Source organism: Quercus lobata, chromosome 12 (assembly GCF_001633185.2).
Source record: "Quercus lobata isolate SW786 chromosome 12, ValleyOak3.0 Primary Assembly, whole genome shotgun sequence".
Taxonomy (NCBI): domain Eukaryota; kingdom Viridiplantae; phylum Streptophyta; class Magnoliopsida; order Fagales; family Fagaceae; genus Quercus; species Quercus lobata.
Genome location: NC_044915.1, coordinates 39,823,042 through 39,849,753, shown reverse-complemented (window position 1 = coordinate 39,849,753; position 26,712 = coordinate 39,823,042). Strand labels below are relative to the sequence as shown.

The 26,712-nt window shown below is 34.0% G+C and overlaps 1 protein-coding gene and 1 long non-coding RNA gene across 16 annotated transcripts in view; one reads left to right on the top strand and one right to left on the bottom strand.

Annotated features, from left to right (window-relative positions):
• Positions 1 to 22,365, top strand: part of LOC115972032 — a 31,521-nt gene extending 9,156 nt beyond the window's left edge. For 6 of the 14 annotated variants that reach the window (XR_004087385.1, XR_004087390.1, XR_004087384.1 and 3 more), the window contains 4 exons: positions 5,644 to 5,815; positions 18,589 to 18,953; positions 19,322 to 19,425; positions 20,224 to 22,365. This is a non-coding gene — a long non-coding RNA (uncharacterized LOC115972032). Of the gene's footprint in view, positions 1 to 5,643; positions 5,816 to 7,819; positions 7,888 to 17,034; positions 18,954 to 19,321; positions 19,426 to 20,223 lie in introns of all 14 variants that reach the window. The other 8 variants (XR_004087389.1, XR_004087386.1, XR_004087397.1 and 5 more) reach the window with 7 other exon arrangements.
• LOC115972031 (agamous-like MADS-box protein AGL16) lies at positions 5,826 to 20,407 on the bottom strand. Of its 2 annotated transcripts, XM_031092167.1 has the most exons (6): positions 20,241 to 20,407; positions 13,374 to 13,435; positions 7,502 to 7,601; positions 7,358 to 7,399; positions 7,189 to 7,272; positions 5,826 to 7,062 (listed from the first exon to the last, which is right to left on the bottom strand). In XM_031092167.1, exons 1-6 carry the CDS (start codon positions 20,388 to 20,390, stop codon positions 6,892 to 6,894), a joined length of 609 nt encoding a protein of 202 aa, XP_030948027.1. In that variant the 5' UTR covers positions 20,391 to 20,407; the 3' UTR covers positions 5,826 to 6,891. The 2 variants fall into 2 exon arrangements, 1 of the variants encoding a protein (XP_030948027.1); XR_004087383.1 differs by lacking the exons at positions 13,374 to 13,435; positions 20,241 to 20,407 and having other exon boundaries at positions 7,231 to 7,811.
• Positions 22,366 to 26,712: the final 4,347 nt, after the last annotated feature.

Sequence of the window (26,712 nt, the reverse complement as noted above, 5' to 3'; positions counted from 1 at the left end):
TTGTCATTTTTTATTCATAGTATAGAAAAGAAATTTGTAATTATGAAAGTAAAGTGCAAAGTGTGTAGTACAAATTTTGTAGGAGAAAGAAAGGAAAAAAAAAAAAAAAACTCATTAACATGTTATTTTATTGGGCTCAAATCAGGTAGCCAAATCATCTTGTGTTAAAAATAAGCCTAATGACTTTTTAAACCTTTTGATTTTGGGTTGCAATTCTTTTGGAGCAGGCCAATAAATATTTTTTGTGTTTACTCTTATTTCTGCTCTTGAATAAAATTTATTTTACTTTTAAAAGATTTATGGGAAGAAATGCAAGAGGGTAAGAAGAGATGGACAATAGTGTGGTGTTCGGTTGGCTTTAATGTAGTAGCATTCCCATTAGTAAGCTGGGGTTGTGAGAGATTCTCTTGGACAATGCTTAATTTCTCAGATTTCATTAATGTGTCAGAATTATTGGATATTCTTCTTGAAAAGGGTTTTTTCACCTAGGGTAAGGTTAGGAGTTTACTTCCATTTCTTGTATTTTTCATTTTCAAGCTTCAATGTTGTGGAAAAGAATTTTTTCGCAGTTCATTGGTTGCTACCTGGGCTTGTTTCATATCATCATTATGTTTTTCTAGGCTGTGGCAGTTTGTGAAGGGGAAGAAGTTCATTTAAATTTGAGAACAGGTGTCTAAGGGAACCAAATTTTGTAGAGATTTCAAGGAGTGGTAGGCTTGGCTAGCTATGTACTTGCTAGGAAGCTCCAAGCTTTGGAAGGTGATTTAAAAAGCGAAATAAAGAGTTGATTGGGGATATAAGAGTGAAAAAAAAAAAAAAAATTTGCTTGAGTTAATTAGGTTGGATTTGAAGTAGGGGAAGAGTTGCCTTACCAATAAAAGAAGTTGATGGTGACAATATATTGTGGAGCCAACAACCTGGTGGTAATTTTAGCATTAATAGTGGCAATGATGAAAACCTGTCATGAAGGGGAATGTCAGTGAACATCTTTTGGTGTTGTTGGTTGCAATAATTTCAGTGGGAGTACTGGAAATGGTAGTGGTGATGGCGTGTGGCATGGTCTGTAATAGTTATGGTAGATAGTATGTGATAGTAGTAATGGAGATTTTAAAGATATTGTTGATAATTTTTGGTGTTGGCAGAGGAGCAATGGTTTCATTGTGTAGTACAAGTGTAAGTGGTTATGTTGGTGAAGGTGGTTATAATAATGGCGACATGGTAACCCCAAATTTTGTGATATTAATGATGTCGTAAAGGATGGTTATGAAGACGTGGTTCCTATGATAATTTAGGTGGTGGTGGCATTTTTCAATATCATTCTTAAAGAATGCATTATTTTAAAATTTTTAATTAACTTATCAAATAGAACTTTTTCTTAACTTATCTGCAAATATGAACTATTTACTTTACTACAAATTTAAAATGAAAAATAAAAAGAACCTGAGTTCTTTGGTTAATTGTTTACTGCTATAGTTAGCATTAATTTTGGTAATAGTAGAATAGTACTCTACTGTGCTAATAAATGGAGATCACCAGTTTGACTCTCCCTATACCCCTCCCTTGGGGCCACAACTTACAAAAAAGAAAGTACTATTTAGGAATTTAAGGATGTCCTTCTTTTTGGTTGTTGAAGATTTTAAAAGGTTAAATAAAATGAATTGCTTAATCAAGTTTAGTATATAGATGATAGCCTTCACATGTTTGTGTTTGTCTAAATTTTGACATTTAATTTCTTTTTTGAAAATAAAAAACCTAAGACATGGAAATACAGATTCTCAAATTGTTTCATGGCACTGCTTGCAGGCATCCAGATTCTAGTGAGCCATGTGAAATGAAACTCATGATTCTTGGGAATTGTAAAATATTTGATGAATAAAATGAAATATTAGCTTCCTGTAGGTACCCTTTATGACTGGATGGCTGCCTTAGGTGGCCATTCCTTTTCTAATTTACTGGAATTTTTGGACTTATTTACTCTTCGTTGAAATTTTAACAACCTCTCTATGTACAGTGGCTGTGTTGTTTTTTTTGTTTGAATAAAATGATTCATTTACTTATAAAAAAAGTAGCTTCTTGTAGGAAGATTCTACGATCTTTTCTTTGTCCTTGCATTGTAAAAAGCTTATTAAATCTCTACAAAATATCTTGTTGTCTTGACTTGGATCATAGATTATTGATAGATGCTTGGAGCACATCAAGTTGATGTATCTTGTTCTACCTCCATGACATTACCTATATTTGGAAAAAAGATTCTCCTATCGAAACCATTGTCATGCTTTTCTCACTTAATTTCTCTCTCTGTTTCTCTCTCTCATTATGGTAATGCAATTGATATGGTTTTGGTACTATTAATAGTGTGGAAACCTTCCTTTGAAGGACCTATTCCCTGATCTGTTTGAGCATTCAGCGGATAGGGAGGCTTTAGTCTCAGCCGTGTTGGATTATCATGTGGATGGGGTGGCTGGGAGTTGGAATTTACATTTCCACAGAGACTTTCATATTTAGGAGTTGGAGTATTGTGCATTCCTTTTTTGACCATATTTATTCTTAGGTGACTGGGGGGGGGGGGGGTTTGACAAGATGAGATGGCGTTTGAATGGGAGTGGTAATTTTGATGTTTGGTCTTACTATGAGACAATTAACGGTATCAATGCTCATTCCTTTTCTTGGATGAGGATTTAGTGTATTGAGGCCCCACAGAGTGTATTGTTCTTTTGTGTACAACTTCTTGGGTTAAGATTCTTACTATAGATAATCTTATCAAGAGGGGGTTCTATTTAGTTGATTGGTGTTATCTGTGCGGTGGACTGGGGGGAATCATCTATTGCTCTATTGTGATGTTGCATATGCTTTGTGGAGTGCATTTTCTAAAAATGTTTGAGATTTAGTGGGTGATGCCATTGATTGAGCAACTTTTTATTTGGTTTGAGAAACTGGTTTGGTAAATATGCCTCGGATGTATGGAATCTTGTGCCGGCCTGTTTGATATTGTTATTATGGAAGGAGTGGAATACTCGGGGTTTTGAGGGGGCTGAGAGCTCTTTAGATCAATCAGTCCTAGTTGATTGGTCTAGGGCTTTGGGTTTTACTCATTGTACTTCCATTCTTGAGTTTCAAAACTCCCTTAGATTTTCTGTAATTTTTTTAGATGCTTTGTGTTCGTCGTGAATATGAAGTTTTCAGTTCTTCAATAAATTTCATTATTACTTATAAAATAATGTAATGAATTCAAGATCTACTTGTATCTTCTTGTGCATAAATTTCCGTTGGTTAGGTAATTCAAAATTAATCACAAAGAAGGTTGTAGCCAACCTCTTGGGCTATTTTCTGGTAGAGACCAATGGCCTATACATGATCGCATACTTGGTTATGATTTTGAAGTTGTTTCCTTTTTTGATAAGAATTTTGAAGTTGTCTCCTTTGCATCCAAATTGTCTAGTACTTGAACTTGTGGTCCTTGTTTTCTCTCCATTTAATTTGGCTTGGGCAGAATTTAAGGGGCTGTGAAGTGAGTTAAAGTTATTTTAAATTGTTATGATTTCAAGGTTGGAATAACTTGAAAGTTATTTAGGTAAGTCTTCATTTGTTTAATGTTTGGATAAAGGTTACTTGTTTTAGACATGAACATTTTTTTCATAATGCTGGTTAAGGGTATCTTATTGCCTGTAGCTGGTTAGGCATAGGTCAAGTTTAGTATGTCTTGATTGGTCCAAGTCTTGGCCTTGGCTAACTAGTTTGCTTCAGTTTCAAGTTCATAAAATGAATGAAGCATCCATCTTCTCTTTTGAGTTAGTTTGACATCAATGTTTCTGTAGCAAGAAGACACATGAACAAGAAAACCTTTGGAGATTTGGAATCAGATAAGAAAGTCTTCACTTGAAGTAGGACATGATCTACAATTGAAAGGATCATTGACTGTTAACATCTCAATTCACCTCTTCTTTGTATGTGTGACTCCATGATGCCTAGTTGAATTAGATAGCTTTCAATCTCCTGAATGCTTAGATTCTATGAAATGTATTTGTACCACCTATCAAAAAAAAAAAGTATGTGTACCATTGTAGCCTTAAAAGTGGTAAATAAAAAGGGATGCTATGGGGCTTTTGATATACACCCTCTCAAAGCAAATTATGATCTTCAAACCCTTCTAGCCTAATGAGTCAGTCTTATCAGCTCCTAGTTCTGCTATGACAATACCATCACTAACACTTACATTATCCTCTTATCAAAAACGGAAAAAAAAAAAGGAAAGAAAAATAAAATACACTTAGCATCCATTTTACTCTAATTATGCAGCCCTGGAGAAATCTTCCTAGTTCATATGTGTATGTCTAGTGTCTTCTTAGGCTAGTACCTTGGTGCATATTTGTGGGAATCCTGCTATCTGATGAAGGTTCCTTTGAAAATCTTCCTTTCTTCTCATAGATAATCGTGGAATATGTTGCTGAGTTGAGGTTTTTTGCAGCTCTGATAGTATACTCTTCATGATATTTTTTTCATTCGTCCTAGCGGTATTTTAAAAGATATGAATTTTATGCCTATTCAAGGCAAACAACACAGTTTGTTCAAGCTGAATCTATAATTCAAATATGTGCAGAACAATTCCAAAATTTCTTGAGAGACCAATGAGCTCCAGCTCATATGGCACCTTCTCCCCTCCTAAGAGCTAGGTGGAGGAGGTGGTTGTGGGTTCAAAACCCACCCAGTGCATGTGTAGAAAAGATTTTCTTAAGAGTTTTTTAAATTGTCTTAAATGAACTGCAATGACAGCATATCCCTTAAATATAAAATGCGGTGTCATTCTCCTATCAATATTCTTTTTAAATTTTATTTCTTGTAATCTTTTTTAAAGTTCTTGCCAAGTTCTACTTTTATAGACTCTCTTTTCAAGGGAAGTTGAGTGCATATAATTTTCTTCTCTCTTTTTATTTTTATAAATTTTTTAGAAATAACTTTTCCCTTCTGCTTTAAATAATTCTTCTGGAGAAATGTTCAAAATTCTTGCCAAATTTGCCAGTCACTGGCCTTTTATCTCTTTATGTGGTTAGATATGGTTTTATTTTAAAGCTCAAGCTTGCATCATTTTTTTGTCAAGCATCTCAAGAACTGCTGCCAGAAACAGTACGAATGTTTGTAGGTGTTTGAACAATACATGTAAGTCTTTGCTTTTGAGGTTTTCCATAATGAAACTGTTGCGGACGATTTTTCACTACTTAAGCTAATGACTTTGACCTTTATGTTTTGGTTTATAAGTAAATTAACTTCTTCTTTAAGAAATTTAATATTGCAAATGGTTCGGAGGCATTTTGATATCCTTGTTTTTTAAAAAGATCTTTTTTATGCATGTATTCTTGGTTGACAGCTGTTGGGACCCTTATTGGGAAGCCATACCTGTGTAGGCCTTAGTAATTAAACTCAGCTCCTAGATTTTCCTTAATGCTGGGTTTTTTCTGTTCCCCGATTCATCTGAAGTTCCAAAAGTGTTTCTTAGGTGACCTTGCCTTGGTTGATGGGGAAACCTCTTTTCTGTTTTGCTAGAGAATTATGATACTGGATTGCATGCCATTGTCTTTATCCTTGACGAGTGGTTGCTTGTATCCTAGTGACGTATCTTGTTTTGTAACTTAAATCTTTTATGTGCAGTTTAAATTTGGTCCACCAAGCTATAGTTTGGACCCTGACATTTTGAACGAGTGGCCAATGATGACCAATAATGCTCTGTTGTTTTAAATAAACCAGCACTGATCACTGTTGGAATTAAAGCTCTGGATTCTCTTGTGATTTTTGGATTGCACTAACATTGAACTTCTGCCAGGTAAATGGAATATGATGTTAAAAACTGGTCCGTGCTTGTTTATTATGCCGGTAATTATTATTGAATATTACCAACTTTAATGTTAACGACTCTAGGGGTTTTTACTTCCTGATAGCTTAATGATTTTTTAGGGGGCTAAGTAGTTTAGTCAGGTTCTAGAGCTGCATTTGTATCATTAGACAGAGCAGTGTTGCATATTCTCAAGTATCTGTACCTTTTAACCCAATGTAATTCAAGTTTTCTTCCATGGAGCCAAAGTTTGTTCTGATTATCCCAGCCTCTATGTGCATATTGTTTTATCACTATTATTTTGAATTGCAGTATTCTCTGTCTGTTAATGAAAAGGAGACCATATCTCTATAATTTAATGATCTTGGTGTGCTATAACCTTCTTTATTGCAGTAGAGATCATGCAATCACTTTTTATAATTGTTTGTTTAAAATTTTCCAAGGGAACAAGAAGGTAGGTGCTACATTACCTCATTTTTGAACTTCTTAATTGAGTTGAAATATGCAGTTTTGTTTCAAGAGTATTTTGTTTGAGAAACTAATATAGTTACGCTTACTTGTCTCTAAGTTACATTCTTACTTTAGTACCTGCTAGTGTTGGTTCTTTTTGTTCATCCAGATGGCGATTTATTCATAGCCTCTTTATAAACTAGATAACTGGTATAAACCTTTTAGCTGGTGTGTTTTTTGAAGGAAAATGACTTGAAGATTGCTAAAAAAATGTGTCACACAAGCATTGCATTTCAACTACTCTTTATTACAGTTAATCTTATCGTTACATAAGTAGCTGGTTTAATTGCTCATCACACACATGCTAAATTTGGTGTCATTGATCATTTCAAAGTATCTTCTTACTGAATTGTTGGTGGCTCTAATACCTTACCTCACAGATAGAAACGTAAATCTATAGCCACAGGCCATTTTATTGGTAGAGACCAAGTAGCATCCAACTCGAGATGCATCTTCTTCGTTATTGCAGTTGTAGTCTGCTGCAGTTATTGAGGAAACAAGTTTGGGATCATGTTTTTGGAAAAGCACATTGGTATTTCATGATTGAAATATTTAATTTATAGGATAATATACCCCAGTTTTGTAGCTCTTGTTGGTGTCTCATAGTTTTGTTGCTGTGGCTGGCTAAGTTGGAGATGGACAGGTTCATGTGAGTCCTCTCCAATGCCAAGACCATCTAAGAGAAGGGAAGTTCTGTTTGCTCCATTTGCATCCCTTGTTCCATAGACCTGGGATCCGAAACTTTTCTGTTGAGGGTTACTATAAAAATCTCAAATTTGGCATAAGTTCAAGCATTGAATTAATTTCATATTATAAGATATATTTGAAGTTCATATTACTTTTATAATTGATACCTTCTTATATAATTCCATGTTTTCTTGACGGATTAAGTTTACCTTCTTATACAGTTCCATATTTTCTTGGTGAATTTGGTTTCCCTGCAACAAGGAGGATGAAATTTAGCCGTGTGAATAGTAACAAAAATGAAAATGAAAATAAGCAGCCATTGTTTTCAGTGTTGACCTTTCGATTTAATTCTTCTATTTCATCCATTAAGATTTGGTCCTACAAAAGTAAAAAATTATGGTGAGTAACATGCATGGGCTTTATATTCAAGTAGTGGAATTATAGAGAATGAGCTTTGCATATGGGAAGAGGCCTTCAAACCTTTTTCATACGAACACCCCGAAGACTCATTTCCAATTGATTCTCCAAATTTTGCAAATCTTTGACACTCATCCCAGAGAGTTCTTCACCCATCATTTGCCTGTTATTTTAATAGACGTTTAAGCCTTCAAATTTGCATCTTGAACATATCAAATTCATTTGTGAGGTGCACTTAATGATATCAAGAGACCATATCTTCCAATTATAACATTACTAGTACTGTTGATAAATACTATGCTTTGAGCTCTGATGATCCTATGATTTACCCTTAGATCACACTCTTGTCTTGTTATTGATGGCTTTTACTTGCACTTGCAGAAAAGCTTTTGTGAGCATCTAATTGGTCCATTCTTCATTCCCTGCAATGCAAGTTCTCTTGCTAATATGTATGAAAATTTGTTGCATTCTTTCTTGACTTTGTGTAATGATTATGTACCAAAAAAGACTATGTATGATGATGCCATGTAAAATCTATTTCCAAAATTGTCTATAGTACTTTCTGTATTGCAGAGTTACTGGATCTCAATTTTTGTCTCATGATATTCAGCTTGGTTGTAGCTTGAGATCATGGAACATGTCAACTAGGCCCAGCATATTGTATCCACTGGGGAGTAATGCAGTCCAGATGCCTGATCCATTAATCTTATAGAATCTAACTAATTATTAAAGTCCCTGGTGTTTTCAACTGCTGGGGCTTTTGATAAGGTGTGTATTGTTTAACCATGGTTTGGGAAAAGTCTTTGGGGCTTCTGTACTGAGCTAGCCTCAAGGCAAGACAACATAATATGGTCTTTTTCAGCAGACTTGTGTGCTAGAACGCCTTGAAACATCTTGATCTGAAAATTGAACTCTTTCTACAAACAATGCTAGGTAGAAATAAAATCATGTTACTTTAAAAATCATAATTTATCTTCTTCTCCTTGTTTGTAAAAGCTTATGAATATGACAAACATTTGGTCAGAAATTCCCAAAAACTTTGAATAAATAACATGGCTTTTATGCTAGTATCTGACTTTCTCCCTTTTCAGCAAACAAACCTTGAATTCACTTCTCTTTATAAAGTAGCATGTACATATGTTTAAGTCCAATTTAATGACAAGAAGATAATTCAGAATGTAAATCCCAGCTTGACCAATCTGATATTGACTTCTTCGGAAGATAGAACTAATGTTTACTATCTATTTATCTTTCTAACTTTGTATTGTTTTTAATTTTGCTTCTTTTATTGCTTATTCCACTACTCAGCTTGAAAAGAAATTTTATCAAGCTAAGTTAGAAATTGATACCTGGCGTTATGCGACTGACATAGTAACATTTTTTTAGTTCTAGTAAATGGCTATCTACAAAAAACTAGAGAAGGGGACATGAGAATAAAAGTGTCCTTTGCCAATGTACTATAAGGAATAGATGTATGTTTCAATCCAGGAAAAAGCAATATCATGTAGTAGATCTCCTATTTGTGGGTGATTCTACCTAGTTTGAGTCTGTAAAAGGCTTCACAAGCAAACAACAATGGACCATATAAGAGTCCACATGTTGGGTGAGCCTTAAGGTATCTGCGGCCATGTATTGACTCACCACACTATCATCAAATGGTTTATTAGGTTGGGTAATGATGAGGAAGTTTATTTTATTTACCAACCAGGGATATGTCTTTCAATTAGGTAGCAACTCCCTCTAATTCATATACAATTTGACATAAAGACCCATAGAAGTTCTTACAAGTTTTGAACGTAACAAGTTGATCTCTTCCAATATATCTAACACATTGATGCTGGAGCATCTAATCCCAAAGCAGAAAAGAACAAATAGTTTATTTTGTCTAGCCCATAGTTTTTATATTACTAGTCTCTTTTTTCTCTTTGTCATATATTTTTTTTTTCTTTAGTATTTTAAAAGGTCATGTGACTAGCATGTGTGAGGAGTGAGGACATATCTGGCTGCATGTGTGATAAACAACATAACTGGTTGTCAGGGTTGAAGACTTATAAGAGGCGAGGGAAAGCTGGTTTTAGTGCTCAAGCGTTAATTTGGGATGTTTTCTCCTGGGACTTTTCTTAGATAGTATAAGTTAAATTGAATCTTATTTTATTATTTATTTTCTATTGGATCAGTTTTAGTTAAATAAGGGCAGTTTGGTATTTCAGATTCTGTAATGGGCTGTTCTTGGCTGTACCAAAGGCCCAGGTCTCATTTTAAGTTTTGAGTCATTTTCCTATTTGGTTTAGAAGTTCTAAAGTATTTTTTGTTTGTTATTAGTAATCCTAGTAATTCTAGGAATAGATTATTTAGAGTCCTAGTCTTTTTAGGAAAGGATTTAACAATATCCTATATGAAGGCTTTATTCTAGTTAATATTCATAGAGAGATTGATTTTAATAAAATTCCAGAGACTTATTTTAAGTTTTGAAGGTGTGATTGCCTTCTCCTACCAATGTCTAATTGCTTAGGAAAGTTGAGGTGTGGTTGTCTAGGATTTGCCTTTCTTTATTTCTTGGTCTATTCTTTGTTATAACACCAACCACAGCTATCAACATATTCAAGATTCAATCTTTTCTTGACCTAAACCCTTAAACATCAATCCTATTTCAAGAACCCTTTAACATCTCAAGGAATCTAATTTAGTGCTGAATTCCTAAAAATCCTACATCAATGTGACTTTTAATGAAGCTGAATGGTTAGGTGTTATTGATATATGTAAGTTGGAGGGCTAGGATTCTAAGATTACTAAAGGCTATTGTAACTAGCCTCTTTTGAGTCATTATAAGCAGCATTTTCTTGTCTATTTATGAAATTTCATATTTGAATATTTCTTGAGCTTTTAGATCCTAGAAATTGATATTTGATTGTTCCAGCTTTAATCCTATTATCTTTTTCTTTGCTTTAATCTTCTTTGCTGTTGTAATTTCTTCTTAAACCCTTATTCTACACTATAACTAAGTACTCTCCACTGCATCAAGTGGTATGAAAGAAAAAGATTTTAGATCTAAGCCACAAAATTTAGATCTGAGTTTGTTCCAACTTTATGCTATCGTTGGTTGTGGGGGTAGAGCAAATCACGGTCAGCAGATAGAGATGGTTGAGATGAGTCATATGATTGAAGATTTGTCGTGAGCTATCCTAGTTCTTTATTGACATGAATCAATGGGAGCTTGAATGGTGATTTTAGAGGGCGACTACAAACCCTGGCACATATTGAAAGGTGGTCTGGAGGATGAGAATGATAAAATGGAAGAAAAAACCATCTTCCATGATGTTAGACCCATAGAACATGCGACACGAGGCAAATCAGAGGATCGGTTTGTGCATACTCTTGAATTGAATGGTGAGGGAATCAAGATAGTAGTTGCTGATTTTTTTGGAAAGATGCATGTGGAGGACTATTTAGACTAGGAAGCTAGTTTAGAGATGTACTTTGAGTGGAAGCCCATGAATGAAAATTGAAAGGTGTTATTACTGTGCTTCAATGGTTGAAGAGCAGCATACTTGACAAGGCAAGCCAAAAATCTGCACTTCCTGCACACAAAAGTGACGGAAGCAATTTTTGCAAGCTGATTATGCAATGAATTGTATGAAAGATTCTATTCATTGAGGCAAAGAGGGAATCATGTGGAGGAGCATTTCGGAGTTCAATAACTTTTTTGACATTTAGCTAAAACAACGGCCAACCAAGATTAGCAGCTAGCTATATTTAAATCTTTTCCAAGGAAATCTTTGCAACAAAGGATTTTTTTTTTGGAATAATTAACATCACAGGTTTGGTTATTTACTTGATGTATGAAGCAAAAGACTGAAAGAGAGAATTTATTCTAATTTAGTTCTATTTGTTTTTGGACATCAATTTTATTTTTTTATCAGGCCCTAGTATTTAATTAGGTTAATTGGTATTTTATTTATACTTATCAAAAAAAAGTTATTTATTTATTTATTTGAAGTAGAGGGTATTTTTGTCATTTAATAAGTTGGGTTTCCTATGCCAATTAGAATTAGGGTGTAGTATTCCTATATAAGCATGCTATGTACTCCTATCAAATGGGGATGATTTTGATGAATGAAAGTTGCTTTTAGATTTTTTGGTCTGGTGCGAACTCTAGCCAACCCTAGGTGCTGACTTCTATTGGTTTATCTTGCTTGGTGCTAACTCCTAAGTTCCTATCATTATTTCCTATCTTTTAATTTTATTGTCAATCGTATGGGTTGTCTTACGTCAATACACCCCTTTGCAACAAGCTACACTTTCAAGCGGTCAATTGATCTATTAGGTAAATAATTTATTATATACACCCATCAACAGCAGATCCATCACTTCTTCCTCTAATATGGATAACCCTTCTGCTTGCCTTCCTCAATTGACACCACTTACTTTACCAACCACAAATCCATTGACACCCTTTACGGGTAAAGGCGATGGCATTCTTCCTCATGAGTAGAGACACAAGGCAATGATACTCTTCCTCATGAGTAGAGACTACTCTGGTGGCTGAAGTAGATGTACAAGATTGTGAGATATTTTCTAATTCCTAGAAAATATTTGGTGTGGGGACCCCGAATCATCCCCATGGAGTGAGTTTGTGGAAGTCTATTAGTTGTGGTTGGCCTTCTTTTGTTCGTCACATCTAGTTTAAGGTTGGGATTGGTTTTATTGTTAGATGCTGGTAGGACATCTGGTGTGCGGACACCCCTTTGAGTTTGAGCTATCCAGAACTATATACTATTAGTCGAAATAAGGAGGCCTATGTGGCTGATGTGATGAAGTTCCCAAATGGTGTTCTTTTTTGGGACTTAATTTTTGTAAGAGCCCCCCAAGATTGGGAATTGGAATCTTACTACAATTTCATGGCTAGAATCTATGGGATCCCTTTGAGAGGAGTTGGGGACGATAAGATTTGTTGGAAACATGCTATGGGAAGAGGTTTTGCAGTTCGTTCTTATTATCAAGTTCAGAAAAAATGTATTGATTAGTCTTTCCCCTGGAAGTCTCTTTGGAAGCCTAAGGTCCCTTCCAAAGTTGCTTTTTTGTTTGGACAGCAGCTTTGGGGAATATTCTGACTATTGATAATTTTCGGAAACGGAAGATTTTGATTTTGAATTGATGTTGTATGTGTAAAAGGAATGGGGAATCAGTAGACCACCTCCTTATCCATTGCCCCTTTACTTTTGATTTGTGGTCTATGGTGTTTACTTTGTTTGGCATTCATTGGGTTATGCCGAAGATGGTGGTGGAGTTGTTGGCTTGCTAATAGGGAAAGTTTGGGCGACATTGGAATAGTGCTATTTGGATGGCTATCCCTCACTGTTTGATGTGGTGCATTTGGCAGGAGAGGAATAACCAGCATTTTGAGGACTTGGAGAAATCAGTTTCAGATCTCAAACTTTCCTTTTTCAAGACTCTACTGGACTGGGTTGCAGTGTTAGATTGTCATTCTTTCTCTTCTTTTCATGATTATTTATTTATTTTTCAGTTCATGGGTTTATGGACTTTTGTACTTTATGCTCTTGATTTGTTTCTTTGTCCCTGATGTATACTCAGGTGACTATTCTTCTCTTTATGATATAACTTGTGCCCTTCAGCATAAAAAGTTTACGAAGTATAAGATGGAGATCAAAAAGGTGTCATGATAGATCTCAAAAAAAGATTTCAATGCAAATGTTCTTCACTTGTTTTTTCAATTGAAAATGAAAATGGTGGACTTGTATATTTCTAAATAGGGTCAAATGCTAGGATGATGGCATCATGTTTACAAGTGTCAGATACATTAAATCTCAATAACGCAAAACTATGTATAAAGGACTTTTTGATTAAGAATTTCTTGCCTTGTTTCTGCATTAATATGTATTATAATAAATTCACGTGTTCGGGAAAAGGATTGTACCGATGGTTTTCTTGCAAGTTTTGCAATTGTTGCCTTAACATTGCTGCCTCCCTTTGCCAAAACTAGCAAGTAAAAAAAGGAAGAATTGATTAATATGACTGTACTATAATAAATAGTTATTTCTTCAAATATTACCATAAAAGCATATCTGAATGAATAGAAATAAATAAATCTTCATGGTAACTCTAGAATTAGCAATGCATTTAGAGAATGAATTTAATAAGCATGTTATATTACCATTCACTACATGATTGTAGCAGCTTTATATACAAATACGTAGTATATGTGTGTGTGTGTGTGAGAGAGAGAGAGAGAGAGAGAGAGTGTATATATGTATGATTATTTATCTACATATATTTATTTGATTCTGCATGTCTTTATGTATAAGTATGCTTCTGTTACTATGCATGCACAACACATACACAAATTTGTGGCTTTATTTATGTATTAAATTAGGATGCTTGATATCAGACTTTTGGGATCTTGGAAATGTTAACTTGTTTTTATTAATATAGTTGTGGGATGTGGTGCTAGTTCCTTAAGCTAGATGATAAATTTGTTTTTAGGTCCTTGGATTGATTGTCATTCTCTCAATGGGGGCAATTATATTTAACTTTTGGTGTGGTTGCTACTTATCAAAAAAAAAAAAAAAAAACTTTTGGTGTGGTTGCTTTGTCATTGAATCCCTGGAACGGTAATGAGAAGGAATTGGGAACTAGGGTGTGTGAGATTCTGGCTAGCAGCTAAAGATGGTTCTGTAGGACTGATTTGAAGGGTGGTTCAATGGCTATCGGTTAAGGGAAAATATGCGTGGTTGTAGGGTTTTGATAGGGTAAGGAGAAGGACTTGATTATTAAATTCTGAATTTGGGGACACAAAGAGAGGAGAAAAGAGAAATTTGTGGCTGTTTAGTACCCAGAAACAATACTAGCCAATGCAGAAGAGGAGAGAAAACTATAAGCAGACACCATTCAATAACAAAATACTCGTACTTCAAATCTGAATTTCTTAAGAGAAGCATAGATATACTGGCACACTAGGACTAGGGATCCTAATTTAACCAGTATACGAAACACTTAATACAACCCTATAAAACATGTTTAAATATATTAGGAATACTAGAAACTCTAGATCAAACAGAATCAGGAAAATAACCCTAGAATAAAGTTATGCTTTGGAATTTTATTAAATCCATTTGTGGCACAATTTTTTTAAAAACGTTCATGGTACTGTAGCAATACTGTTCATGGGACTGTAGGTATGGTTCTGTTCATGACACTGTAAGAGTTACTTTGAAGTATTGTTTGTGTTAGTACAGCTAGAATTTTAAAGGCTATTTTACTAGTTTTTTTTTTTTTTTTAAAAAAAAAAAATTTAAATTAAAGTTGATGTGTATAGTTATGATTAGATTTAACTAGGGGCTATATTTATAGTTAATAAGGCTTTGAGGTTTAATCCTCTTAAGGATAGAGGTTATGATAGCTTTGTGAAATGGCCATTCGTAATCAATAATGGTGCCTTTGGCTTGTTAGTTCCTTAAATAATTCTAGGGTTTTGCTTATTTCAGCACCCTAAAGAGGTCTCTCTGTAAGAAACTTTGATTTTGAAATTTATTGAAGTAAATCCCTGTGCCATTGCCCATGCATGTAAATATCTTAAGCTACCAAATCCAAAAATCAGTCGAAAGATGGCAAGTTCTCTCCTTGGACTCTCTAAGATATCCATCTATTTTTTATAAATAAGAAAACTTTATTAAAAATACGAACACCACCCGGCACACAAGAAAATACATTTCCTACACATTCTTTTTTGATTTTATTCCATTCCATTTTGTTTGTCCACTATTTCATTTTGAAACGTACCAAAATATTGTCCACTTATAAAAGTCAACTGTCACTTTTTTCATAGCTTTCCTAGCTTACCTGTACTTCATTTGAAAAATCAATTATCATTTTCTATTTGTTTTATTCAAATTTGAATTAAAGAGGGTGATTTGGAAACTTGTTACTTTTTATCTCAAAAGCAATGCATTAAATAATGTCTCCTTAAAAATATTTTCAAAATGGAAAAAAATTTTGGATTTGAGGGAGCATTTTCCTTTTGATTTGGTACACAGCATATATTGTGCAGCTATGTCGTAGTATGAAAAGAGTTCAGACCTATATCCTAATAATTCACTAAACTGCAAAAGAAGACTTCCTTAGGTTTGTATGAGCAAGGTGGAGGTTGAGGTCATGGGTTTAAGATCCACTGGGTGCATGTGTAATTACCGATTGAAAAAAAGAGCTAATATCTGTACCTGCTTAGTTATATTTTGTTATTAATATTTATGTAGCTCTTTAATTGTAATTAGATGTTAATTGCTGGAAAACTCTAATGACATCATGATTTGTACTGGAATTCAAGATAAGTATTTGAATTGGAGGCATATTATTGGTGATAGGAATCCAGATATAAATGTTGGTAGGAAATGTTTGCTTCCCCAACGAAACGAAGAAAAGAAAGAAAATGATTGCAGTTGTGAATCATTCTAGTGCGCACACACTTAAACTTTGGTAGGAATGACCTCCGATAGTTTAGAAATTCATGTTCTTGCCGACCCTAGTTCCACTTCCTTTTGGACTTCAATAATCCCTGTTATGCACTGCTTAAATGGAAGGAAAATTTTAACGAAAGTGATGATCCTTCTGAGAAAGTTTTGGTACTTCCCTTAGGCTGTCTCTTACCAGTGACTACAGTTTGAGCCTTATTCAGAGCTACATGCTTCCACTGAAAAACCTATTTTGCTCCTTTTCTTCATCAAGAAGGAACTCAGTTTCAGAAGCAATTGAAAGGGGAAGCAGATTTATACATTTTGGGATTAACTTCCATGCATATGGGAAGTGAATAATTTGACTGTTTGTTTTAGCCGTGTATTCTACTCCCTTAGTTTTTGAACTTGGGAGGTTACCCATATGTCTTGCTACTTCACTTTCATAATTCTCTTTTGTAGTTGTTCCTGAAATTGTGATATTCTTGCTCTACTGATCTGTCAAGATCTGTCAAGACAAACGAACTATCTTTTAATGGAATTATTTTGAAATACTGATGCAGCTATCAGGAGCTTCTTCATGTCAAATTTAGTGGTTTTTAGGCTGCTCTTCCTTCTGCAATTGTGAATATTAGCACCCTAGATCATGGCTTCAGCTAATGCAAACGATACTCTGACCTAGGTTACAAAAAATTGACTTCTTTTGGGCTGACTACTCTGTCCATTATGTTCCTATTATCCTAAATGGTTCTTACATGCTTATCCTTGAAGAAATGTGACAAATGAAAAGGGAAAAGTAAAGGGTAGAGATAAGTTCCTAACAGATTTCTGTCTGAACTGAGAGCAAACTCATTTTGATGTGAGTTCTCCACAATTATGGTTTCACCTATCATTTCATGTAGAAGACCTAGATATCACATTATTTATTATATCCTTGGATATCCTGTGTTACTGTAGTTTATCTTTCTTGAATCAACATAAAATTTATTTGGGTTTCTAAAGACTTTATTGCTCAAGGAAAGGGTGACATTAGCTCAATAAATTGGAAAGTACACATGACAGGGAAATGTTTATTTGAGACAATCAATCAGTGGTATCCTGTTGAGATCATTTTTTCTGGTTGAATAGCAGGAACTTTTGAGGGATGCTAGAGAAATAAACGGATATGCATAAGCATGGACCTGGCATACTAAAAGGAAAGATTTAATTTCTCTTGATATCTTACATGGCATCTCATCTTTTAGGATTCTTGAGCAAAGAGACTTTCGTAGGATTTACAAAGTTTATACTTTATGGAGTGAAAGCTGTTTGGTACTTTGAATTTGCAGTATATTTCCTTCTTCCTTCCTCATGTACTTTTCCTGTTATGTTTTGACAGAAAATCTATATACTTCTGTAAGCAATATGTCTATGTTTCTAGATATTGTCATAGTTAATGAATAGGTGGGGCACACCAATGTATAGACTTCAGTAAGCAATATATCTACATTTCTGTCAGGTGAGTAGCAGTGGATGATTTTATTTTAAAAATCATGAGTCAGTACTTCTGATTGGTCACATGTTTCCTGAATTTTGGAGAAATGCGTATTTGGTGATAATATTTAAAGCTGGAGGTTGGTGGTGTTTCACTCCAAACTTTTGTTTAAAATCAGAGCTGGACTTTCTACAACTGTAGTTTATTTTCATCGTTCAGTATTGAAACTTGTATTTCTCTGAACAACATTAGCAAGTGGTCTGTCTCATTATGCAACCTCTCCTGTTTAGTATGTTATTCCATCAACTATGTTTGTTTAGTTTAATATGTACATCTATGTTTTCTTTCATATTTTTTACTAAGGATGCATTTTCATTGAAATTCTAAATGATAATGTACAAGGGGCCTAAATGAAGAACTAATTTGACAATGACTGAACTGAGAGTGAAATTCATCAGTTGGTCCATATAAGAAAACCAAAAGGGATGACACGATGGAACCTTACTTTCTTGAAATACTCCGAGATATCTCTTTTCAACTTTGCCATAAGTTTCAGATGAATAGAGATGGAGGCAAGCAATAGTAACAAAGCAGGGGATCTTTACTTCCTCTTTGAATTTGTCTACTATCTTAATTTTGGAAGTGGGGTGTAAGGAACCCAGTTAGGGTTAGGGTTGCTGAGATGATTCAGGTAGCTTATTGGTAAGAAATGCTAGGGTTTGGGTGTTTAGGGTCACCTAGGATTTTGGGTATGTAGTGTTTTCAAGAGGGTTCCTGATGATGTGGATGTTAGGGTCTTTGGGAAGGATTTTGGTATGTGAGAGTTTTTGTATGAATGATTGATGATTGCATGGGATGTGACTTATTTTGAGGGAGCACCACCTCCAAGAAAATCAGAGTGAGCAAAAGAATGAGACTACTTCAAGGGAGTCTCCACCTCCAAGAGAAATAGAAAGAATAGATAGAATTAACAAGAAACAAATGCAACAATTGGATTCTTCTTCATTATCATTAGTGATGATTACATTGTCCTATTTAATACTACTAATGCCTTACTCTCATTGGTTACACATGGCTTATTCCTATTGGATCATTAATTGGGCATGTGCTTTTAAGAATATACATGTGTTCAATGTGTTACATGTGCATTAACTGTAACTAATTGTTACCATTTTCTTTAACAATCCAAGCATGTGATTCAATTATGACAGAGCTCATGTCTGGCTAGCCAAGGCTTCCCCACGTGCAGGACAGTTAGTAGGAGCTTCCCACAAGATTTGGGAACCAATGGACAAGCAAGTGCTGATCTGCATTTCAAGGCAGAACTAGACTGCCGATGGAAGCAGTCTGTTTCCCGATGTCAGTCCATTTTTGCTATGGAGTTTTTACTCATTTCAGCTTTTCTGGAGTTCCTAACATCGGGTTAGAGTGTAATTCCTAGAGTCAGACATGTGGATTAGGTAGCTTCTGAATGTGTCGCCAAAAAGAAGCCACTGTCACTTGTTTAAGAAGTGGCTGAATCTATTGATAGATCAATATCTATGCAACTTTGCTAGTTGAATTCTATTACTAGAAGGTAATGCTGGTGGTCTCCAGTCTGCAATCCATTCTTAAAACTTGTGCAAGACAGCTAGAGTCTCCTTTACTCCATTGTTTTCTGTATGCCACTGTTTTGTTCCATGCCCAACTATCATGTTTCTTGGTTTATCTACCATACTGTTTTCATTTATATAGTGTGAATTGTCCTATGGACCTATTTATTTTCCATTTTTTCCAGCATACTTGTTTATACATATCTAAAATGTTTCTTGCTGCCTAGTACAGAATGAATTATCTGAAAGATTTTTATTTTTATATTATTTTTTTGTCAATATCAAAGATTCATGATATTCTATATGAATTAGTGGTAACTCTGCCTGTGTCTAATGTCATATCTTTGCACAGCTGGTCCCAAGCCCAGATGAAGGAGGAGGGTTATTGTAGGTAGAATGTCAACAAAAGATTATCTCAATTCTGATCATACCTTATGAACATGGATCCTATTATGGGTAAGGCTATGTTTTTACATGCTTATGACATTGTATTGACTAGATGTTTCAGTAGCTACTGGGGTATATTAAGTGCTTGGTCTAAGTCTGTTTGGAGAGCCTGGTAGTATGATGTATATTTGACTTCTAGATGCATCTAGAGTGAATTTGATGCTAAGCATTCTTAAGAAAACTTGCACATAAGGTTCTTGATGTTGATAACAATGAAAAGAAAGTTAATAAGCTTTACGCTAAATGTTTTAGCTAATATTGTGGTGTGTTTGTTTTGGACTTTCTTTTTTTCCCCAAAGCTGAGATAGGGTTCAATTGTAATAAGCTTGACAATGAGTTCTTTTTTCTTTTTCCCCTCTGAAAGATATCATACACAGTTTTTTGTATAACCAATAAATAATGGGTTATAAGTTGATTGCTGCACATTTCTGTAGCTTGTTTTATTCTGTTTTCTTTAAGAAATCCTAGGTTTCTACACTGTGTATTCTTCATTTACTCTCTGTATTTTCAGAACTTCTTTATTTCAATTAACCTCATTAAGAAAGGGATAAATTTTGTTTATAATGGTTCTACTAATTCCAAGCTCTAGATAGCAAATAATATATTATCCTGAGGCTGATGACAGCATAGATACCGATTATATCAGCAGTAACACTGATTCCAAACTCTAGATTCTTTTCTACCATATTGATTAGAGTGTCAGCAATGCTACAAAGTATGGTGACAAGCAATTTGTAAAATTTGCTGTATTTAAAGTATACAAATGTATTAGAACGTAATCTGTATCCCTTGAATTTAAATTCACAGGGAAAAAAAATGAATACCTTGACTTCTGAGGTTGGGTTCCCTGGTTGAAGTTCCTCTTTTGTTTTGTTGTACCTTTCAATTACTGACTTCATGCTGGTAAAGCAGATTCCAATTTTATCAGACATGGCAGGTTTGTAACATATTTTTACAAAATGGTTGTTGCACATTTTCAAGAATCACACAGACACACACAATCTATAACTTTATCCTGCTCAATAGATGAAATTTAACTCTATTTGCTCTGAAGCGTGTGGTTAAATTAGGTTAAATAACATCTTACAAGGAAATTCAGCTACAAGCAGGGACATGTAATTGAGGCAGAAACCTGAGATGAGTCTTCTTCTATATGCTTCACTCATTTTTTGGACAGTTGAATCTAGATATGCCTAAGGCTTGTTGTTGTTTATATATTGGCCTAAATTTTAGATGTGATTCATTTTGCAGAAATAAAATATAATCTGAGAACTGCACTGGTTTAATTTTAGTATGGTTCACCACATTTTTAGTTATCTGCCTGCTCTCCCATCTTAAATTAGCCGTCTCATGATTCTATAATTTCCCTGGGAATTAAAGAAAACAAATCAAAGTAACTGATTAAAGTGATTCTTAAAAAGAATCTTTGTATCACCCTGTGTATTGCATGTAGATGCTGTTTAATGCAATTTGTAATGAAAGTTTCAATTCCATGATCAATAAAAAGAAATTCAGACAAAAATTATGCATCAATGAGAAAGTTTCCACTCTGGTGCTATACCAACACTCTTAAAAATTCTAGCATTGTGTATATGTTGCACATGCTTTTAGTGTGGGATGGTGGTTATTCTTACAATCATGCGCCAATTAGAGTAAAGCTAGATATCTGTATCACTTTTTTGTTCTCTACAAAAATATGGGGAATAGGGTTGTTAAAAATGTACTTTGAAAGTTTGTAATCTAATTGTGTAAAGGTTGAGCTTGAGTTAGGTGGGTGGATGCACCGCAGTTTAGAGTGCATGCATGAAAAGTAGCTCAACGTAATCAAGAAAAATTTCATCATTGGTAAACGAAGGAAATGTCTTAAAGCCAGATTGTTTTCTGTTAGAAATCTGCTGCTGATATCTGGTTGGTCTAATTTTATGACACTATCTAAAAGAATTCAAACTTTCGATAATGAAGGATTGATTACGGGAAAATACATAGATACGAAAATGCATCTTATGGACAAGTCAAGATCTGAAAATACATAGTTATGAAAATGCATCTTATGGACAAGTCAAGATCTGTCCTATAGGAGAATACATAGTTATGATTGTCACACCTTTCCTAATGGAACAGCTTCCACTAGTGTGTTAATCTATTTCCTGTCTAGAGTTTGACCCATTCATATTTGTACATGTGAGACGGCCAAATTATGAAAATCCTTGGTGGAGATCCATTTGGGGATGCAAGGATTGATTACAGGCTGTCTTCGCCAAGTATCGAGTCTACAGAGCTAATTCTCCCAGAGATAACTGTTGTGAAGTTCCATTTGTATGAGTGCTCAGGAATATATATGAGAAAATTGGAGAAATTTTCTGCCGCCCACAGGTGATTGACATTTCTTCCAGTTGTTGATGCAAATTTTACTCTCTTAAATATTTGTGTGCTTGACCAGTATCAGGTAGGCTTCAGTTATGTTTTTGTCACTGCCCATGTCAGATCTGTTAGCAGGACTAGATTCGATGCAAATTTAACTCTCTTAAATATTTGTGTGCTTGACCAGGATCAGGTAGGCTTCAGTTATGTTTTTGTCACTGACCATGTCAGATATGTTAGCAGGACTAGATTCATGTAGCTGATCCAAAAATATCCAGGATGTGGGTAGGATGATTATAGTGGCAATGATGTGGAAGGAACATTTTTTGGATATGCTTCAAATTGTCATGCAGTAACAATGACGACTGCAATAAAGAAGACATTTTATGGCCAAGTATGTCATTTATGCTGGCATTCAGTTGGAGAGCTTGGTACTATTCTTACGCATTATTCCTTATCTATTACTGTAGAAACATCCCGACAATATCTACATTGGTTCCACTGGAGCTTGTATGATTGAAGTGGATTGTTTATAATGATTTGCACCATGAATAGCAATGAAATATCAAGGTTTCATTTTGTCATTCACCTGACCTAAGGGATCTGACTTTCACTGGCTGTTTGTTCCTTGTGGTTAGCAAAGTCACTGTTCTAGTTCAGAGAACCCAAATCTGAGAGGCATTTCTTCTAGATGGAGTCAATACCCTTAGGATTGTTCTCTACCATAGTCATCCTAGGATTATTCAATACAATGTGATAGCAGGGGGGTAAGAAAACTTTGTTTAATGGAATTAAGTATAATCTAGGTCCTATGGATCTAATCATCTGAGCTGATACCCTCAGGTCAGCTGCCTTAGGGATGGGCTTTGTCTGTCATCTCATTCTTGGATTGCTCAAAAATCATTCTTGTTTTTTGTCTGTTTGAATTGAGGATTTGGGCTGTGCAGATTTGGATTTGAGGGTCTAAATCTAATTACTTTGTTCGGACAGTTTGATAGGGTTAGTACTTGGATTTAGGCCGAATACATCAGGGATTCTGAAACCCAAAATCCTCAAATTTGACATAACATCCAGCCCTTAAGAATTTTTGAAATCCCCAAAACCAAAGATGACCAAGATATCCCCAAATGTAAAAAATAACTAGAATATCCCCAAAACTTAGGAAATGGCTGAAAGGCCCATAAACTTTAAATGACAAATACCCTTAAATCTCTAAAATAATCAAAATACCTTTTAAAACTTCCAAAATGACCCAAAAAGTCTAGAAAGCTCCAAAGTGATTGAAATACTCTGAATACTCAACACCTTCAAAAGAGTAAAATACTCCCAAACGGCCAAAATGATCATAATACTCTCAAACCTCCAAAATGATATAAAAATACCTGATATCCTCCAAAATGAGAAAAAATATCCCCAAAGCCTCAAAAATGTTTGAAAATGCCCCCAAAAGATTCAACATGACCAAATTACCCCTAAACCTTTAAAATAACAAAAATACTCCCTCAAAACCTTCAAACAACTAAAAAACACCCAAAAAATTATTAAATGATAGATTATCCACCTAAACCTCCAAAATGACCCCCTAAACCTCCAAAATGATTGAAATACCCTTGAAATCTCTAAAATGACCAAAATATTTCTAAACCTCAAAAATGGCCAAAATACCCCATGAAACCTCAAAAATGATCTAAATACCCTTGAAAGCTCCAAAATGAATGAAATACTTCCTAACGTCTTGAACAAATTACATTTCCAAAATGACCTAAATGCTTCCTAAACCTCCAAAATAACCTTTAAAATGACATAAAGATGCCTAAATCTTCAATAAGAGTTGTAACTGTTATCATGTTTTTCAAATATAAAAAATGAGGAAGAAATTAGATTAAATGATCACCAATGAAATAAATCAAAGGAAAATGAGAGGAGTAGATGAAGGTTACATCATATAGACTTTGAAGAAGGAAAACCAAACCAACCAAATATCTTAAACTCTCTATTAAAATAAATACGCCTTTGGAATAATGAAGTTTCATTTATTACAGAAGAAACAATTGATATTTTTATGGAACCTTGTATTTTTTCTTTTCAAATTCAAGAATTCTGTTGAGAATGAGAATTAGCACAATTGATTAAAACTTTATGAAAAAATAGTTACAAGTAGACAACAATCAAAATTGCAAATAAATCAAATTTATCAAAGTGGCGGAATTGCCATTCAATTGTCCAAAAGTATAAAAATTAAATACTGTAGAAATAACATGATCCAACGTGTTGAGTACATTATAAGTGACATGCTTGGGTAAATCTCTGTTTCTTGTGTAATTTTTTGTTATATTTTTTTTAAAACTTTATTGCATTCACAACGATGGAATTAGATTAGTGGACTCTTCGTTTAGAATTGGGGTTATTTTCAGTTTCACTTTTGGGCTTTTTATTTTTTGTTTATTGAACACTTTCGGGTTCTTTAATTAAACAGCTTATTATTCCAATAACATTCAATTCTATTTGAGTTACAATTATTGGTTTAATTGGGTTTTTTGAGATGGCAGCAAGGCTAAAGAAATTTGACGAGATGAATGTTTTCAGATATAGTGTTGTATCCATAGTATACTCCATACTTGGGCTACCTTTTTCCATTAATAAAGTTATGTTATTTTTTAAAAATAAATAAAAATTGTTTCATTTATGGTGCATGTCAAGAAACGTGCTTTGTTAAGAATTATAGCTTGACCAATCCATTTGGTTGCCCTATTTTTTATGCTGTTTTTGTGATTGTCTTATTTAAAGCACTAAAGGGTAATGTACACTTCACCAGTAACATTGTAATGATGAGGAAAAAGACCACTTTGGAACATACCTAGTGCGACTCAGTTGTCTCTAACATATTGGGTTCTAAGAAAAGTTGTAAAAGAAATGTCAAGTGCAGGATTGTGACTTTGGTTGGAAAGTTGCTATATGATTGGAATCTCTCATTCTCATAATCCATTTGTACCTTAAGTACTGGCTACACTCTTCGGCTAAAAGAAGGAATACCTGTATCAAAACATTTTGATGAATTTGATAGAATTATTTTTGTTCTAAAAATTATTTATTGTAAAGTCAATGATAAGGGTTAGGTATCAACTTTCTTGTGCTTGTTACCTCCTCCTTTGAGCACTTTCTTTGTAAAAGATGTTAGGATTTAGTAAGAATATATGCTTTCATCTTTAGAAAAGAAAGGCTCTAGGAGACTGAATGTAAGATACTCAACATGAAAAAAGAAAAGAAAAGAAAATATTAGTGATACAACTAAGGTTGTCAAAATCAGAATCATATGATAGGATCGTGAGATCGTGGATTGTAGGATCAGATCGTGAATCGTAAAATTCTATATATTTTCAGATTTAAAACAAAAAACACATTAATAATGACTTTTTATTATAATCTCGTAAATTGTGAATTTATCCATTAAAAAACAAAGATTTGCATCATATGATGCAATTTGCAAGTCATATATCATTACGTATATACTAATGAAATAAATATATTGAAGTTTTGACTAAATATATCTAAAAAGTTCAATTAATGTTTAATTAGCAACCAAATACCAAAATCTTTTCTAAGTTCCAAGTTCAAAATCCAAAATAAGTTATCAAATACAAACTAGCTAACAAAAATATGAAATCCAAAAGCAAAATAAATATTAAGGTGAAGTGAACATTTAGTTATTCCCATTTTAGGGTTTTTATAACGACCGTTCTAATTATCATCATCCATTTCATCATCTATGTAGACATTGTATATTTGTATACTAGAGTTGTAAAAAAGATCAAGATACAACTTCACATTCAACTATTCAAGTTATATCATTCAGCAACAATTGTAGAGCATGCTCAAAAAAATCAATCAATCAATATACAAATACAAGCATACTAATAAAATTATATATAAGAAAAACATTTTAGTAATATTAAAACACAAATTAGTATAATGATCAAACAAATTTAACAATATTATAATTTAAAAGTTAACAAAGCCAATATAAATTCTTCATTTAGAAATGATGAAACATTTATTCATTTTGATTACAAGTGAACTAGAAACTAGAAAACATTTGCTTAGGTTAACATAATTATATATATATATATATTAATATATATAAAAGTCATACCATCACAACATAGAAAAATAAAAACCTTTTTTTTTTTGGTTTTAGAAAAATAAAAACCTTTAAAGCTTCATAAAAACCAAAAATTTATCTAAAAAAAAAAAAACAAAAACTGACGTTTTGGTAGGATTGATAGAATCGGTAAGATTCCATACGGTCCTACACGATTTTACGATCTTAATGCGATCCTGAAGGTTTTGGTGAAGTGGGATCGTAAAATCATGTGATCCTACGATCCAGATCGCGATTTTGACAACCATGGATACAACTAGTATTATATAGGATGGTTATGATATTGAGGAAATGTTCCTATTATCTTCTGGATATTCTAGCGAAACATGGATTAGCATATGTTGGTTGTATGTTGGTCTAGTATTAGGGCATTTACATCAGGCTAGGTGAGGTTCTAGTCAAATTTGGTTTAAAAAGCTATTTTAACCAACTCAATGATAGATACTCTTATATCAAACTCAATATTCAACATCTAAAAAGCTTAATTTAATTTATTTATAACTCTCTCTCTCTCTCTCTCTCTCTCTGAAAGGAAAAAAAATAAAAAAATAAAATCAAAACCCCTTTCTTCCTCGCAACAGCCACTGTACTCCCTGCTCTCTCTTCCTCCGTTGAAAAAGGGTCCCCCATAGCTATCATCGTACGACTCGATCTCCGGACCACCATAGACAATGCCTCTTCCATAGTTAGCTTTGTAGTCCTCTTAATCTCCAAACCATCATCAATTGTCATACTCTACCTGACCTACTTCGATCTATGGTTGATGATGACATAGT